At 34.0% G+C, this 19,503-nt stretch overlaps 1 protein-coding gene across 1 annotated transcript; it reads left to right on the forward strand.

Moving 5' to 3' along the window:
• The first annotated feature begins 3,817 nt into the window (after positions 1-3,817).
• On the forward strand, positions 3,818-4,973 carry LOC119524674 (olfactory receptor 14C36-like). The gene has a single exon (XM_037823362.1). It carries the CDS (start codon positions 3,818-3,820, stop codon positions 4,751-4,753), a length of 936 nt encoding a protein of 311 aa, XP_037679290.1. The 3' UTR covers positions 4,754-4,973.
• Positions 4,974-19,503: the final 14,530 nt, after the last annotated feature.

Below are 19,503 nucleotides of genomic sequence, written 5' to 3' on the forward strand. Positions count from 1 at the left end.
AACAGAAATGTATCCTGTCTAGACAGCTTAAGGAAAGCTATTAACTTGTGAGTCTTTTTGTTAATAATTCTTTTCTCATCTCTTTACTTTCTCTTCAGGAATCACCCTCATTTCTTCCCTGAACTTCTCGCTTGATTTTTGAGGGAGAATGTCAAGGGGATTTGAATAGAAAGTATACACAGGGAAGGTACAGACACAATAAGAGAAAACTCTACTTTTTTATTCACTGCATTAAATAATGCTGTCACATAAGTTTTAGCACAGTTTTTAGCTGTTCATTGAAACACCAAGTAAAATGATATCAACACTGTTCCTGGTAGAAACATGACCAGGTTCTACCAGGTCATGCAAAACATGACAGGGAAAAAAATGGCTGTGCATGCTGCCCAAAGATTACACATCTTGAAAGACAGTTTAAAATTATATTTAAACAAATTTAATTCTCATGGATTGTGTTTTATCTAAAAGAGTGAAAATAGTGATTTATGTATATTATTACCAATCAAGTAATAATTTCCACAAATATTTACCTAATATTTCTATTACCAAGCACTGTGCCATAAGTTCAGGTGGTAAAAGTGAATAAGAGATTCCCTGTCAAAATGTGTACATAAGCTTTTGTAATTTCAATTGTAACTCTAGGGCTTTCTTCTATTACATCATGAGAAACAGGTAAGAATTTGCTTATGATTGATCCCCAGAACATCCAGAAAAATTCTATATAATTCACCCCAAAATATTTTAAAAGATTAATTTTAAATAAATTAAAGATTAGATGGATGTGTGGAATAATAAGTAAAATACTTAGTTTGTAAAGTATATACTCTAAGCCTTTAGGATCAGAAATTCTTAAACCTTTGCAGAAAAAAGCAAAAGTTCATTTGCCTTTACACTTTGATTGATAGGAGCACCCATGCAATAATCTAGTTACCCTGGGAAAATTTTACTGTGCCCATATGCTGGGCTGCATGTAAAGAAAGGATCTGGTTTTTACAATTTCTATTAACCTATGTAGGACATTTTATACTGTCATATTCCAATTAACAGAAAATTACATGAGCAAATGCAGAGTGCTGCCTTTCCTTTACTTCATTTGCTTTTTTTTTTAAATAGCACTATGAAAATAAACTAGAATAAACATAAGTTCCATAGGAATCACATATTTAACATATTTTGGATTTGTATTTCTTTTTCATTTACTTTCCATCAGCATAGCTACTATTTTGAGTTTCTCATTTATTTTAAATATTTTAAAAATATTAATTTCATGAGGTAGCAAGTATTACAATTCTTGTAGATAAGGAAATTGAGGTTCAAAGATAATTGAGAGACTCTCCATAGCTGTATAGCAATTAAATGGCAGAGTCAGGTTGCAAAATTTTTCTTCCCCTGATGTCTATGAAGTTTTACATCTGCTACAGTGCTACAGGGAAATTCAAGTTAGAAACCTAAAATTGATTGGTAATTGTGAAATAATTTTTATTTTTTCATTCTGTGTTCAAACTGTGAAAGCCTGTTGCATTTCTTTATATGGTGGTAGTTGTCTGATGTGGACTTTAGTGAGGAATAATTTAAGCAATTATTTTAAGACCTCAATCTTCAGACTAAAAATGATATGATTTCAGTATAGCTATTCTCTATACCTGGTATATTAATGTATATTGAGCGACTATTGAGCTACTCTATATATCTTTATATATGTATATATTTATAGATAGATCTAGTATAAATATTGAAACACCAATTTTAACCAAGATTTTAACACTATGCTGTTAATAAATTTTCAGTAAACAGATTGGTATAAAGCAACAACAACAACAAAACAAGAACTAATTATTGAACAAGTTTGAAGCATCCTGAAATGAAAAGGGACAAAAAGATGGAAAGTGCTTAGTGTTGACAGTAGGAGGCAGTCTGAAAGTGATACCTGCCCTATCTTCGGTCATGTAGCAGGGGTTCTCTGTGGAAAGTGGTTACACTGATCACAAGGAAAAGGTAACCAGGAAATAAGAATGTGAAATGTGAGGGCACAGTGAACATTCCATTATCAGTAAGAATAACAGACTGCAAGTGTAAGCAGGTCTTACATGAATTCTGCCATTTCAATGCAGCAAGTAAAATTCACAGTTTAATCATATCCAGAAGAATACCTTGCGCATTTCAGCATTTACTAGGGGTTTCTCTGTGGGCCACAATTTTGAAAGAGAACATTATTAAGGAATTGGATATGAGTTCAACAGTCATTAATGACCCATACATCCAGCAATGTTTTCTATCTCAGCTTACTTAAGTTCTGAAATACATTCATATATTAAAGGAAAGCATGACTATTTTTCCACAAAACGGAAGAAACAACTGACTTCATTAGTGAACTTGATATCACTTTTAAATAAACACTAATTTTCACAGGTAATATCTACTTAATGAGAGTTGTAAGTGATGTGTTGTTTTTTAAAAAGAAGAAACTAAGTATTTATTTATATTCAAGGATTACATGGGGAAGCAGAAAATCTTATGGCAGTTAATGGGAGACATTGGCATCAGTGAAAGAGGAGAAGGACTCTAGGTAAGTTTGTGAGTTAGCCTTAGATATGAATGATTCTCTTCATATTAAGATAGCAGATATGGAGAAAAAAATAAGTGAATACACATAAAAACTATTTATATTGAAATTCTTTATTAGTACAAATCTCTTAAAATATTTTAAATGGACAAAAGCAGAATGCTGATATTGGGAAGAGACTGGGGTAGATAATAATACTCAATATGTAGGAAAAACTTTTTGGCTCTGCGTCATTGAGATTTAAATCAACCCAAAATTTGGGGTCTCCTGGATCATGCTGTAGTCAGAAGGTTAGAATGTAGCCATGCTTGTGATTGTTCAGCCTAAATAAAGAATGTGAATTGTTGTCCTCCAAAGAAGTGAAGCTCTGAATGATTAGGAGTTCTGGTGGAGGAAATGCATAATATGGTGTTATGCTATATGAGCAATCATTTCTTCGAAGGCATGCTCTTCAATATACATTTTCATTGTTAGTTAAGTGTCCTTGACCTTTCAGTGACCTACTCTTTTATTTTTAAAATAGAATACTTCACTTCCCATTTTGCAGAGTTTCAATGCGAATTACAGTACATAATATACAAATCAAGTAAACTGCATAGGACATTTTGGATAAATAAAAGCTAGTGTTAATATAATTCATGTGTTTGATTATTGTATCTAGGCTATGGAATAAACAAGAGAGTCAGAAAGAATCTAACAAACTATTAAAAATTACAAGAGGTGTGGAAGACTCAAATATTAAAATAGTATCAAAAGTCACAGTGGTAGAAGTTGAAATAAAAATAATTTTCCTCTTGGTAGGCAGAGAATGGATTACAATTGATAGTGTAATTTTCAGAGGTCCAGAAAATCAGCCTGTTATCTCCAGTCACATTCTACTTGGTATTAACATTTATAGAATATTACTAATACATCAGAGACACATACAAATTACCTATATTAAATCAATTTATCTTCCAGGCCTCCAGTGTGTCCATTTTATATGGTAAGTGATATGTTAAGTTTATTTGGTAAGTGAAATAATATTTGCAAACATAGGCACCAGCTCTTAAAGATTATTTTCATGCAACCCGTATCCTGGAAGTGATTTACACAACCCTGGAAACATGATGTGATATCTTGCTATACAATACAAATAAGAGAGAATGAAATTGGATAATTGTGAGTCAATAAATGTAGTTTGGCTAATTTCTCCAACATATTTTCTAGAGATTACTTGTCTGCCTCTTCAGGACCAAGGTGAATTGCCCAAAGATGCTCAACTCTACCATGGTGACTGAATTTTTGCTTACAAGATTTTCTGATGTGTGGGAGCGCAGAGCCTTGCACACCATGCTATTTCTATTGACATACTTGGCAACCCTGATGGGAAACCTTCTCATTGTCACAGTCACCACACTTGACCATAGTCTTCATACCCCCATGTATTTCTTTCTTAGGAATCTGTCTGTCTTGGACATGTGCTATATTTCTGTTATAATACCCAAGGCATGTGTCATCTTCCTGCTTGACAGCAGGGTGATCTCCATTGCAGGATGTGCAGCTCAGGTCTTCTTTGTGATTTTCCTTGTTTACACAGAGCTGCTGTTCCTCAGCATCATGGCCCATGACCGCTATGTGGCCATCTGCCAGCCCCTCCAGTACCCTATGATCATGAACTATCAGGTCTGTGTCCAGATGACCCTGGTGGCAGTACTCAGTGGTGTGGTCTACTCCAGATTCCACACTGGAAACACATTCCAGCTGTCCTTCTGTCAGTCCAACATGGTCCATCAGTTCTGCTGTGACATCTCTCCACTACTGAATCTCTCCTGCTCTGACACCTTAAGCAATGAAATTTCAGTTTTTATCTCTGCAGTGGTGACTCTTGTTGGCTCTTTTGCAATTATTACCAGGTCTTATGTTCACATATTTTCTACTGTGCTCAAGTTTCCAATGAGGAGAGAGCAAGGAAAGGCCTTTTCCACCTGTGTCCCCCACATTCTTGTGGTGACTGCCTTTGTCAGCTCAATTGCTGCTATATATATGAAGCCAACCTCCCATTCACCCACAATTCATGATATGATCACTTCTGTGTTCTATTCTATAGTCCCTCCTTTGTTGAATCCTATGATCTACAGTCTTAGAAACAAACAGATTAAGGAAGCTGTAAGGAGAATTACTAGGAGAAAGCTTTGTTCAGGAAAATGACAGAGTAAACATTTCAACCTGTTCCATTTTTACTATGTCATCAAAATATGATTCAAAATTAAAATTCTTTCCCATTTCCCCTTTGGGTGACCTAACTTGATTTCTAAGTAACCTTCCATTGATTATGTGCCAGGTGAGAAATGACACATATATTTTATTTTATTTCCACTACCCAAAATTCACATTCCCTTGATGACTGAAATAGCACTGGTAAACAGTTGTATATTTGCTAAATATTTCTCTTTTCAATTATTCTCCATTAAAAAATTTAGTCCAAAAATTGTTACATTCTATGTGAAATTTTCCTGATCTCCTTTTGCAATTAGAGAGTGAATCACTTTTTGTCATATATTTAAAATATATCCAAAAATGAATACAAGAATATCTAAAAACTGTCTATAAATTAACACTAGGATATGAATTATGTTATTAATAAAAAAGAAGCATCTGAGGACTCTGTGGTTGGTCAGGGAGATCAAGGATAACTTACCTTGTTTTTTTATAATGTGGAAGAATTAATTTTAAATAATAATATTTCAATTGAAAGCAAATATTAATATTTATGAAATGTAAGCCAGTGACATGTTGATAAAGTTTAGGACTGATGTATTATGTATTATGATGTATTATGTATTATTCTGGAAGGTAATAAACTCTCCATGCCATGAAACCAAAAATAGTTGTGTTTTCTTTCTATTTCCATGTATGTTGCATCTGAGGCATCTTTTCAATATATTTAAAATTGTGGAACTGTGTTTTTAAGTAGAGTTTTGAATAGGTGACTTACGTATCAAGGCCCATATCCCAATAGTAACACTTGAAGCAGGCAAATGCTCTCTAGTGGTTGACAAAATAGTTTGCAATACCGAATAGCTTCCCAGGTATAAGCAATCTTGCTGAGAAATTAGCTAATATATCACAGATTTGCTTTCTAGATATGTTAATTGGAGTAATTATTGTTACTCATTGCAAATAGCACTAACACTTCTGTTAATTCTGATTGTTATTATCACAGGGTACTGATGATAGTTAACTGATCATATGTAATACATTGCAAACTATTATTTTCTTGCAACCTTTTTAATGAATTATATAACATTTTCAATAAACTAATACTTCTTTACCTCATATATGACTATACATTTACACATTTTTATATTTGTAAATGTAGAAAAGCTTTATTCTGTTAGCAACGTATAAATGATGTTACTTAATATAATGGCAACACAATACATTTACATAGTTTCCTACATTTTTCCCTCTCATATTGATTGATATTTTATTGTGCACAATAAAATTTGGATACCATTTTTCCAGTAAAAATAGCCATCCTTAAACTTTATGAAGCTCATTTTGAAATATTCATTCAAATAAGATGTCATAGTGTTTTCATGGGTACAATAATGAAGAATCACAATATATACAACAAAATTAAGAGAACTAAAAAGAGAAAAGGGAAATAAAACTATTGTAATTAAACATCTTAATATTTAACTCAAATTTAACTGACAGAACAAATGGATAAAAATAAGAAGAGGCACAAAAAAAGAAAAACATGAGCAAACAATTTGCCAAAAAGAAAAAGAAAACTAATTGTGATTTCTGGCACACTATATCCCAAAACTGCATATTATACAGTCTTTGCAAATACACATTGGACATTTGTACATAGACCATATAGTAGGCCATAAGGAAAATAGTTACAAAGTTCAAAAAACTGAAACAAAAAAGAACATTATCTTTTATCTCAGGAATCACTGAAGAAAAGGAGAGGTATCAATACCTCCAATTAAATTGTTCATATATCTATTTTTCCTAACAGTTTCTCTTTGTATATTTTATAACTCTGTTATTTCATGCATAAAATTTTGTGATGTTTTTAAATGTCATCTTAATGAATTGACCTCTTCATCATTCTGAAATTACCTTTTTTTCACTCTGATAATATTTTCCTCTGGTCTATGTTATCCTGATAAAAATTAAAAAAAATTATCCACCCCAGTTTTCTTTCAATTAGTGTTAATGTTTCATATATTTATATCTTTCCTTTTAGTATATAAGTTTATAATTAAAACTGTATTTTTGAAGGCTTCATAGAGTTGGTCTTATTTTTCAATTCTGTCAGTGAATCTCTTTCTTTTAATTGTGGTGTGTAGACTATTTGCATTAATCATAATTATCTCTAGTTTAGGTTTGATAATACCATGTTGCCCTTTTCTTATCTTTTAACCTAAACTGTGCCTCATTCATTTATGCTACATTTTTGGGTTTTATTTGAATTAAGTGTATTTTACCTTCCCTATTCCCTTTTCAGTTATAATTATTTGTTTTCTAATATTGGTTGCTGCTTTTAGATTTACTGTATACATCTTTAACTCATCTACATTTACCTTCTTTTAATATTGTAACATGTTACATGTAGTATAATAGTCTTAGAATAATATATTTTCATTTGTCCTCTCATGGCTTTTGGACTACTTTCAACATTCATTTCACTTTGAGATATGTGATGAACTCCACAATACATTGATATCATTTCTGTTTAAAGTCAATTATCTCTTATAGTATTTTTAATTATAACAAATGTAACATATATTTAGACACATAGTTACCATTTCTGATACTCTCAGTTCCTTTGTATGGATCCATATTTTAGATACATATTATTATTGTTCTTCTAGAAAGACTTCCTTTTACATTTTAGTGTAATAAATTTTCTGCTGCTGATGAATTCTTTCATTTGTAACATCTGTAGAAGTCTGTATTTTGTATTCTTTTTTTTAATTCAGTTTTATTGAGATATATTCATATACCATACAATCATCCATGGTGTACAATCAGCTGTTCACAGTACCATCATATAGTTGTGCATTCATCACCCCAATCTATTTATATATATATATATATTTTTTTTTTTACTGAGATTGTTCAGATACCATACAATTATCCAAAGATCCAAAGTGTACAATCAATTGCCCATAGTACCACCATACAGCTGTGCATCCTTCAACACAATTATGTTTTTCAATATTTAGAACATGTTTACTAGTCCAGAAAAGAAATAAAGACAACAAAAAGAAAACTCAATCCTCCCATACTCCTAACCATGCCCCGCTCCATTATTGATTCATAGATTTGGTATAGTACATTTCTTACTGTTGATAAAAGAATGTTAAAATACTACTAACTGCAGTATATACTTTGTAATAGGTATATATTTTTCCCTATATGCCTATTATTAACCTCTAGTTATAGTGACATACATTTGTTCTAGTTTGTGAGAGAGATTTCTAATATTTGTGTAGTTAATCACAGGCATTGTCCATCACAAGATTCACTGTTTTATATATTCCCATCTTTTAACCTCCAGCTTTCTTTCTGGTGACATGTGTGACTCTGAGCTTACCCTTTCCACCACATTCACACAACTTTTAGCACTGTTAGTTATTCTCATTACATGCTACCATCACCCCTGTCCATTTCCAAATATTTAATTTCATCCTAGTTGAACATTCCGCTCATAATAAGCAACCGTTCCCCATTCTTTAGTCTCATTCTGTATCTTGGTAACATATTTCATGCCTATGAGTTTACATATTGTAATTAGTTCATATCTGTGAGACCCTGCAATATTTATCTTTATGTGTCTGTCTTATTTCACTCAATGTAATGCCCTCAAGGTTTCTTCATCAACCCATTTCTTTTAAGATGGTTTTGCTCAAACACTATATTCCATCCTAAGTAATCATTGGTTCCCTGTATAGTCACATATTTATGTATTGAGCACCATTTCCACTCTCTATATAAGGACATTTCTTCCACAAAGATGGAGGAAGAGTCAAAGAAGGCAGAGAGGCAAAAAAAAAAAGGCAAGAGAGAGAGAAAACAAACAAACAAACAAATGAAAACTCAATAGCTGGAAAGTGACAAAAGGAAAGATAGCATTAACCTAAAGTAGAATAAAGAGTCAGACAACATCACCAATGCCAGGAGCCCCATATCCTTCCCCTATTCCCCACCCCCCATATGCATTTAGCTTTGGTATTTTGTTTTTGTTACCTTAAAGGATGCATAATACAATGTTTCTGTTAATTCTACCCTCTAGTTTGCATTGATTATATTTTCTCCCAATCCCACCTATTTTTAACACCTTGCAATATTGACATTCATTTGTTCTACCTCATGAAAAAACATATTTGTACCTTTTATTACAATTGTTGAGCACCCTAGGTTTCCCTAAGTTACACAGTCCCAGTCTCTATCATTTTCCTTTTGTTCTGGTGTCCCACATGATCCCAGCCTTCCTCTTTCAACCATATTCACTGTCATCTTTGTTCAGTGTAATTACATTGTTGTGCTATCTCCCCAAATTGTTTTCCAAACCCCTCATTCCTCTCTTTTCCTTTCTGTTTGCAGTGCTTCCTTTAGTGTTTCCTGTAGAGCAAGTATCTTGTTCACAAACTCTGTCATTGTCTATTTGTCAAAGAATATTTTAAGCTTTCCCTCATATCTGAAGGATAGTTTTGCCAGATATAGGATTTTTGGTTGGTGGTTTTCCTCTTTCAGTACTTAAATATATCACCCCACTTCCTTCTTGCCTCCATGGTTTCTATTGAGAAATCCACACATAGTCTTATCAAGCTTCTTTTGTATGTGATGGATCACTTTTCTCTTGCTGCTTTCAGGATTCTCCCTTTATCTTTGATGTTTGATAATCTGATTAAGTGTCTTGGCATAGGCCTAGTCAGATCTATTCTGTTTGGGGTATGCTGTGCTTCTTGTATCTATAATTTTATGTCTTTCATAAGAGATGGGAAATTTTCATTAATTAGTTCCTCTATTATTGCTTCTGTCCCTTTTCCCTCCTTCTGGGACACCAATGACATGTAAATTCTTGCTTTTCATTTTGTGTTTAAGTTCCCAGAGATGTTGCTTCTATTTTTCCATTCTTTTCTCTATCTGTTCTTTTGTGTGTAGGCTTTCAGTTGCCTTATTATCCAGTTCCTAAATGTTTTCTTCTGCCTCTTGAGATCTGCTGTTGTATGCTCCATTGTGTCTTTCATCTCTTGTGTTTTGCCTTTCATTTCCATGGATTTTGCCAGTTGGTTTTTTGAACTTTCAATTTCTACCTTATGTACGTCTCATGTTTTCATTTTATGGTTCAGCTCTTTCACCATATCGTCCCTAAACTTTTGATTTGACTTATTATTTGTTGTTTCAATTCCTGCATCACAGTTGAAGTGCAAGTTTGTTCCCCTGACTGGGCCACAACCTCATTTTCTTCATGTAGGTTGTAGTTTTTCTGTTGTCTAGGCATGGTTTCCCTTGGTTACCCCAATCAGGCCTCCCCAGGCCAGAATGGGCTAAGATCCAAGAAGGAAGAAATATTCAATATCTGGGGTTCCCTGAGGGTGTGTCTTAGAAAATTGGTACAACCCTCTGATGCCTGCAGTCACTGTGCTTTTCTGCCCAGCTGGTGGCACCTGTTAGCCTATAATTCTTGACTGGTGTACGGAGGTATGGCTCTTTTTCCCAAAGTTCTGAATGAAAGGCAGGTAGTAGAGCTGGGGCACACCCCTTTCCTGTCAGAAAAGATAGACCCCCTATGCAGAGGTCATTAGCATTTCAATGGCCTCTCTCTGCCTGTGCTATACCCTTGTCTGGTCACAGAAATGGGGACTGAAAATGGCTAGGCTTTCTCCACTGAGTCAAAAAAGGAATAGAGAGTCCCCTTCAGAGCTAGTCCAAGGTGACTCTCTGGCTCTCCAAGGTCAGTCATCACCCAAACTTCTGTCTGCTTGTTGGGGATTTGTACCTTCTAGTGAGCAGTTCACACTTGCTAATTAAAACCCCAGTTGGAGCTCAGCTGAGCTATATTCACTTGCTGGGAGAGAGCTTCTCTCTGGCACCACGAGGCTTTGCAGCTCAGGCTGTTGGGGGAGGGGTCTCCCGATTTGGATCTGCAGTTTTTACTTACAGATTTTATGCTGTGATCTCAGGCATTCCTCCCCTATTCAGGGTGATGTATGATGAGTGGATGGCCATGTTTGTCCCCATGCAGTTATTCTAGATTATTTACTCATTGTTTCTGGTTTTTTTTAGTTGTTCCAGGGGGACTACTTAGCTTTCACTCCTCTCTATGCCACAATCTTAGATGGATACCTCTGTATTCATTTTTGAAATTTATTTTTATTGGATGTACAATTATATGTTGACAGTTTTAGTTCAGAAATTTAAATATTTTCTGCCTTATCTCTTACATTCTTTCTAATGAGAAACCTCTTGTCATCTTTATCTTCATTCTTCTCTATGGAATATTTTCTTCTTCTGGCTGCTTGGGCATTTTCTCTTTATTATTGATTTTCATCATTTTTATTGTATGTGTTTGGTGAGTTTTCTTCATGTTTATTTTTCTTGAGGTCTTATGAGATCCTTGAATCTGTGACATTATTGTTTTCATTTTTTAACAAGATTTGGAAACTTTCATCCATTACAACTTCCAAAATGTTTTTCTATCCATGTGCATTTTCTCTTTCAGACTCACCAGTTAGATGATTGATTTTGACTAATCATGGCCTCCAAATTACTGATGATTCTTTCATTATTTAAAAGTCCATTTTCTTTCTGAGTTTTATTTTGCTTATTCTGTATTGCTATGTTCTCAACTTCACTAATCATTACTTCTAAAATATGCAATTAATCAAGCCAACATTAAGGCCAATCCATTAATTTTCAACTCACAGAATTTAATTTTTATTTTAAGAGCTCCATTTTGGTTGTTTTATATCCTCTATATCTCTAACTTTTTCCATACACTTTTTATTTTGAAAATTCAAACTTGCAGGACAAGTGCACAAATAATTCAAACGCATGCAACAAACTCCTCTAACTACACAGATTGATCAGTTTTAACATTTTGCCAATTTGGATGAATCATTCTATGTACCACCTATCTATCCATTTTTCATCTATTTTTCTATCACCTGTCTAATATTTGAGTTTATACATTATGTTCCTTGAACATGTAATACTTTTCTTATACATATCCTAAGAACAAGGATGTTCAGTTACATACCATCTTAAGAACTGTTAGCAAGTTCAGGAAGTTTAATATTGACACAAAACTTAGAGTCTATATTCCATTTTTTCCACAAATACCATTATATCCTTTTGGGCCTTTAGTCTTCCAATGTTAAATCCAGTCCAGAATTATGGGTTGCATTTAATTGTTGTTGTCTTCTTAGTTTTTAAATTGTTAAAATATACATACAACATAAACTTCCCGAATTCAAACTGCATTCAATCAAACCATTCTTCAGGATTAATCACATTCAAATATTGTGTGACCCACAACACCATCCATTACTAGAACCCTTCTCATCATCTCAAAAAGAAGCCCTATATCTCTACAGGTATTATCTCACCATTCCTGCTCTCCCTGCCCCTGGGAATCTAAATTATTTGTTTCTATATTCTAGCTATTTTGTACAAGAGGAATCATGCAATGACTATCACTTTGTATCTGATTTTTGTCCCTCTTCAAGTTTCATCCATTTAGTGGCATTTAATCAGAACTTCATTTCTTTGTAAGGCTGAGCAATACTCAATTGTATGTAAATACATATTCTTGTTATCCATACATCTGCTTTTAGACATTTGAGTTGCTTCCACCTTTGGCAAATGTGAGTAATGCATCTGTGAATATTTGTATACTAATATCTGTCAAAGTCTCTGCTTTAATTTCTTTTGGATATATTCCTAGAAGTGGGATTGCTGGATCATATGGTGGTTCTATTTTAACAATTCTAGGATTACCAGTTTCCCTACAGAAGCTTCAATGTTTTACATTCCCACCACCAATATACGAGGGTTGTATTTCTCTGCACTTCTCTAGCACTTATTATTTGCTGGGTCTTTTAAAAACATAACCATTCTAGTGGGTGTGAAATGATATCTCATTAACATTTTAATTTATATTTCTCTAATGGCTAATGATGTTGAGCACCTTTTCATCTGCTTATTTATGTATCTTATTTGGGGAAATATTTATTCAAGTCCTTTGCCCATTTTTTAATCAGGTTGTTGCCTTTTGTTGTTTTCCTGTAAGCAGAGTTCACAAATATTTTTTCTGTTCCATTGGCTGTCTCTTTGAATTATTGGTAATGTCGATAAATGCACATTTTTAAAAAGAATGACAAAATCTCTTTTATCTTTCATTGCTTGTATTTCTGTGTAAAGAAAGAACCCCCTGCTTAATACAAGATATTGAAGGTATTTCCCTCTGCTTTCCTCTAGGAGTTCAACATTTTCAAATCTTATGTTTAGGTTGTTGATACTTTCTGAGTTGATTTTTGTATATCATGTGAAGGAAGTGTCCATTTCCACTCTTTGTATGTGGATTTCCAGTATTACCAGCAAGATTTTTTGAAGAAACTATTCTTTCCCCATTGAGTGGACATAGCACCTTGTCAAAAATATACTGGCCATATATGTGTTTGTTTCTGACCTTTCACTTCAATTCCATTGGTCTATATGTTCATCTTTGTGCCAGCAAAACACTTTAAAATTAGTATGGCTTTTAACAAATTTTGAAATTGAGAAATTGGAGTCAGTCCCCCAACTTTCTTTTTTTCTAGAAGTTTTGGCTACTCAAGGGTCCTTGTCGTTCTATATGAATTTGATGATATGCTTTTCTATTTCTGTAAAGAAAACTCTTGGAATTTTTATTGAGATTTCATTGAATCTGTAATTACTTAGTACATATTGGCAATCTTAACAATATTTTTTCTTCCATCCACAAACACAGAATTTCTTCCATTTATTTATATGTTCTATGATTTCTTTCAGGAAAGTTTTATAGTTTTCCATGTAGAAGTCCTAAAAGATATAATATCCTTGGTTAAATTTATTCCTGGATGTTTATTTCTCTTAGTTTCTAATTTGAATGGATTTTTCACTTAATTCCCTCTTCATATTTTTCATTGAAATTGTATAGATTACATTACTGATTTTTGCATGCTGTTGTGCCTTATCAATTTGCTGAGTCATTTTAGTTCTAGTAGCTTTGTTGTGGAGTTTTCATGATCTTTTACTTACAGATCATGTCATCTTCAAATAGGGCAAGTCATAGTTCTTCCTTTCCAATTTGGATGCCTTTAATTTCTCTTTATTTTCTAATTTCTCTGGCTATAATTCCTAATAAATAAAACGTTGAATAACCTTTGTCACAGTGGGCATCTTTGTCTTGTTACTGATCTTACCAGAGAAATTTTATTTTCTCAACATTGAGTATAATGTTAGCTCTGGGTTTTTTATATATGCTCCTAAAAAAGTTGAGGAAGTTTCCTTTTATTATTAGTTTTCTAAGTGGCTTTATCAAGAAGAGGTAATGATTTTTGTCAACTGTCTTTTTTGTGCCAATAAAGATGATTTTGTATTTTTTTTCCTCTTCATTCTGATAATGTGGTACATTACATTACCTGATTTTCTTATATTGAACTACTCATGTACATGAGTTAAATCTTGATCATGATGGATAATTCTTTTAATATGATGTTTGATTTTGTTTGCTATTATTTTCTTGAGTATTTTTGTGTCTATATTCTTAAGGGATACTCTTCTGTAGTTTTCCTGTAGTATTTTATTTGGCTGTGATATTAGAGTGTTGTTGATTTCCTTGAATAAGTTATAATGAGTTCTCTTCAACTTTTGTAAGAGTTTCCACAAGAAAGGTATTAATTCTTATTAGAATCCTTGACAAAGTTCACCAGTGAAGCCATCTTTTACTGGGGACTGTTTTATTGGGGAGTTTTTGATTACTGATTCTAGCTCTGTTTTTATTGTTTGGTTGATATCTTCTGTTTCTCCTTGAGTCAATACAGGTAGTTGTGCATTCCTTGGAATGCATCTGTTTCAGATAGATTATCTAATTTGCTGTTGTGCAGTTGTTTATAGTAGTATCCCATGTAATAGGATACATATTTATATATTTATGATTTTAGTTCTGTGTGTTTTCTCTCTTTTGTTTTCTTTGCTAAGCTACATACTGATTCTTTGATTTTATTGATCTTCCAAAGAACTGTTTTGGTTTTTATCGATTCTTTCTAACTTTTATTCTCTATTTCATTTACATCTACTCTGATGTTTATTATTCCCTTCCTTCATCTTGCTTTGGGGTTCAGCTTACTGTTTCTTGGTCTGTTTCATTCAGCTGTGAGCTTAGGCTTCCCATTTGAGATATTTTTCATTTTAAATGTAAGCTTTTTCAGCTGTAAGTTTCCCTCTAGTGTTACCTTGGATGCATCCTATAAGTTTTGGTATGTTGTGTTTTGTTTACTATTTTTTGCTTTTGATTTCTTCTTTGACCTATTGGTTGTTAAAGTGTGTTGTTTGACTTCTACATACTTATGAATTTACCAGTTCATTCTCTGTTATTAGTTTATAGCTGCATTCCCCTGGGATCAAAGAAGATTGCTTGTATGATTTCAATATTTTGAAAGTATTGAGACCTTGTTTGTGACCTAACATATGGTGTATCCTGAAGAATGATCCTTTTGCACTAGGGAAGAAAGTGTATCCTGCTGCTGTAGTGTGAAATGTTTATATATATATTTGTTTTATAGTATTGTTCAAGTCTTTTTTTGTTAACAAAAATAAGCTTTATACCTCAAGTAATAAATGCAACAAAAGTGTAAACAGTTTAGCCATTGAATTTTACTGGCATTTTGATCAACTTACAGGAAACACAGAACTGAAACCTATACACAGACTCAGTACGAAAAAATTTTCAGGGGGTCCTTGTTAGGTATGATAGGATACTCTTTCTTCTCTGTTTATAACTCTGCAGTTTTTAACTGACTTCAGAGCACTAATAGTCATGCAAGGCTTAAGCAAAAAAGAAGTTATATTAAGGATCTGCACCATAATGCCAACTGGCTACTAAGTAAAACTGCTGCCAGTTTTACTAAAAACAGAATCTTTAGAGTTGTGTTAGCTTATGAAAAGAAAGAAAGAACAATTTAGACAACACAAATTTATTCAAAAGAGAAGGTTAAATTATGATAGTCATATTTTGCAGCCACAGTAGAGTTTCATGATAGGTAACCTAAGAAATGAAACAAAACAAATCAAAAAAGAAAAAAGAAAAAAAAAGAAAGCTGGTTACTTCTGAACTATTTAAAACAACATCCTAATCAAATGTAGAATCTTTTCTCCTGATTAAAGCCTGTAGTTTCAGAGCCTCATGAACCATGGGAAGGGAACAGGGATAAATAAAAACAAACTGTTAACATTTTGGGAAACAAGAGGAACAGGGGAGATGAGCTGGCAACTTCTCATCTTGTAAAAAGAACTGGAAGCATTCAAAGCCAACAAGGTATCTGGGATCTGGCATTGCATTCTTTTTCAACCAAGCACCCTCAAGACCTCCAGCTTGATTGATGCCTCATTTTTGTCTCTTCTTTGCAGTCTTGCAAGTGGCCCTATTAATTCTCTTGTTACATGGATCCCAAAGTCCTCTTTTTCCAGTAAACTGTGTTTCCATCTGGTCCACAATGACACATTGTAAATCCCACCTTCAGAAACCCTTTGTCCTGGGCATCTGCAATTTGGCATTCTCCTAAAACACTGTCAGAGAACTCTATGAGCCACCTCTATGTGCAGGAAGGTTTCTGGATAGGAAGTGTTGAATGTCCTGGTTCAGTCCTTTAGGCAACCACCCAACAGACTGGCACTGTTTTCATTTTCTTGTCTTCACAATCAAATACCATGTAAAATGATGTCTTACATGGGAAAGTAATGGTTCATGGTTTTGAGGCTAGGAAAAAGTAAAAACTCAGTTCATCTTAAAGGGGAGGCTTCTTCTCCAAAAGCTCTTGTGTTCTGGGGATGGCTTCTGGTGATACTTGGCCCTGGACTCCTCTGTCACATGAGAATGCATATTGCAGCATCTTTTTGCCTCTTCCTCTCCTTAGGATTCTGTTAACCTTCAGCTTTGTGATTCATGTGCCTTTCACTATTTCTGTCTAAATTTCATTGTACTTAAAGGACTCTGGTAATAGCATTAAGACCCATCATAATTGAGGTAGCCCATACTTTAGCTGAAGTAATCGTATCAAAAGGTCCTACTTACAGTTAGGACCCACAAAAATGGATTATGTTTAAGAACAGGTTTTTCTGACATACAAACTGCTCTAAACAGTCACATACACAGATATACATTCACCTGAAGTTTGCACAATATTTACTCTACTCCCACCTAGACCAGGAACATGGATTCACACTGGGGGGCTTTCTCAGCTCCACCTTGAGCTGGTGGTAGGGTCTACAAAGTTGCCATGAGGAGCCATTGTTCTTCTTATCATTTTTAAGTTGCCCTTCTCTGATATCTTTTGCTTTTTAGCTCTTTTCCATAGGTAATGAATAGTATTTTTCCCAGTTCTTACTTGTTAAGAAAGCTTCTATTGGGGATAATGCCTTGTGATGTCTCACTCCTGCATCTTTAATTTGACTTTTAAACATGTGGAAAATAGCTTTAATAATTTTAAATTACTCTTCTGCTAATTTTAACATCTTTCTCAGTTGGGGGTGAGTTTTTGTCCAAATGATATATCTCTTCATCAAGTCTTGCATTTTTCTCCTTTTTTGCATATGGTAATCCTTGTTGAGAAAAGAGATATTGTGAACTTTACTCTTTGGTGGTGAGTATTTTGCCTTCCTATAAATATACCTGGGCTTTGTTCAAGTTCAATGTTAATTTAATTAGAAACATTTGGTGTTTTCAGATGTTCCTTTAAGATACATAATTAGGTCCACATGAGTGTTTATTCCCAGGCTAGTTAGTCCCAACTACTGAGGCAAGAGCTTTGTGATTCTATCCAACATTCTTCTAATTATGAGGTGTTGCATTTTGGATTTGGGGTACAGACACAATTCCCAGCCATGTAGGAACACCTGAAATTCTTAACTCTAATATTTTGCATTCTCTTTATTGGCCTTGGGCTGTTTACTCACATGTCATGAAAAAGCATATTGGCTGAAAACTTGAGAAAAGTCTTTTGCAGATCTTATGGCTTATTTTTCTGTGCAGGTATCTCCTTTCTGGTATTCTGTCCTGCAAACTTTAACAACTTAATCTGCCAGAATCTCATTTCCATCCCCTAAAATTATGGAATTCAATGACCTGACCTGGGTTCCCCTCCTGTGTGCACCTGGAAAATTGTCTAAGGCAGTTAACTGGGGCAAACCATGGGTCTTACTCATTTGTTCTTTCTCTCTAAGATCTGTCCTTCATTGCTTGACATGTCTTGAAATATATTTGAAATGTATTATAGTCTGGGTAATTTGGGTTGTTTTAGGAAAGAGGTATTGTAGGCAGGCTCTAACAATGCTCCCAATGAAGCCCATTTTTTGGTATTCATATGTCAAACTCTCATCTGATAGGTATATGGATTATAGTTTCTTACTTATGATAAAGAGAATAAGCATAACGTAGGGATGTCACTTTGGATATTAGGTAATGCAAAGTCTCGATTCTCTGTTGTTTACCCTGTCATTCATCTTTTCTCACTCATTCTCTCACTTATTTGTCCTGAGGAAAGATAACTACTATGTAGACATGTCCACATTGCAAGGTCTCATGCCATAACAAAAATCATGTGAATGAGCTCAGAGGCAGATCCTATATCATACCCTTTTTGTGAATACAATGAGATTGTTTCCATGGCTGATAACTTCATGGCAATTGCAAGTAAAATACTGAGTCATAGGAATCAATCAGGGCTGCTCCTGTATTCATGATCCTCAGAAATCAGAGACAATGCAATTTTGTCATTTGAAATTTTGGTGTTTTGGGAAAATACCTTAGGCAGCAATTCACAATTAATAATTATTTTTTGGTATCTGGAAGTGGTATGATGTTATAATAACACAGCAAAAGAAACTAAAAATATGAGAGTGGATTTGAAATCAGACAGTAGACTTTGAGTAGGGTGGTGTGTGAAAGTATAAAATATCTTTGAGAAATTGTTAACAGAGGTCACATGTGTTTGATAATTCTGTCATTGCAAACTTGCAGAAAGTGAGTAATTCCTTTTCAAGAGATGAAACAAAGGCGAGTCTAGTTATGGGAGTGGCAGAAGTTTTCACAAGACAGTTGCATGGAAGATGTGGAAAGAGGAAACTGTTTATTGAACTGGGTGATGTAGCTAAGGAGATTTCCACCGTGAAGTTTTGAAAATGCTGCCTGATTTCTTCCTGTTTACTTTGCATTAAATACAAGAGGAGAACAATAAATTCAGCAAAAGAGTGATAAACAAGAAGGAGACATAACTTGATGGTTTTGAAAATTATTAGCCTCTTCAGATGTCAAATAAGATATAATTAAGAATGGCTTCTCAGCAGAAATCCAACAGAGACACTGCCAGGAAACCTGCCCTTCAGTGTTAATTACCCAAGTGTTAAAGCAAATACCATGCAATAGTTTGTCTTAACAGCAGGAATTTATTGATTCATGGTTTCAGGGGCCTGAAGTCTTGTTTTTTTCCCCAGGGTGTGTATCTTCTGCCTGGCTAGTAATTTGTGGGGTCCCTTGGCTTTCTGTCATAAGGCAATGTACATGGCAACATCTTGTCCTTTTTCTTCTGGGTTCCTTGACTTCCTGATTTGGGCTGCTCTCCATGGTTTCTCTCTCTGTGGCCTCTCCTATTAGAGCATCAGTAATTGGATGAAGACACACATTTTGCAGTTGTGTT

The sequence above is a fragment of the Choloepus didactylus genome (genome assembly GCF_015220235.1).
Source record: "Choloepus didactylus isolate mChoDid1 chromosome 11 unlocalized genomic scaffold, mChoDid1.pri SUPER_11_unloc3, whole genome shotgun sequence".
Classification (NCBI taxonomy): Eukaryota; Metazoa; Chordata; class Mammalia; order Pilosa; family Megalonychidae; genus Choloepus; species Choloepus didactylus.

What these genes read in the sequence shown, in the direction of transcription:
- LOC119524674 (XM_037823362.1), top strand. Translation starts at nt 3,818, where the DNA reads ATGCTCAACTCTACCATGGTGACTGAATTTTTGCTTACAAGATTTTCT.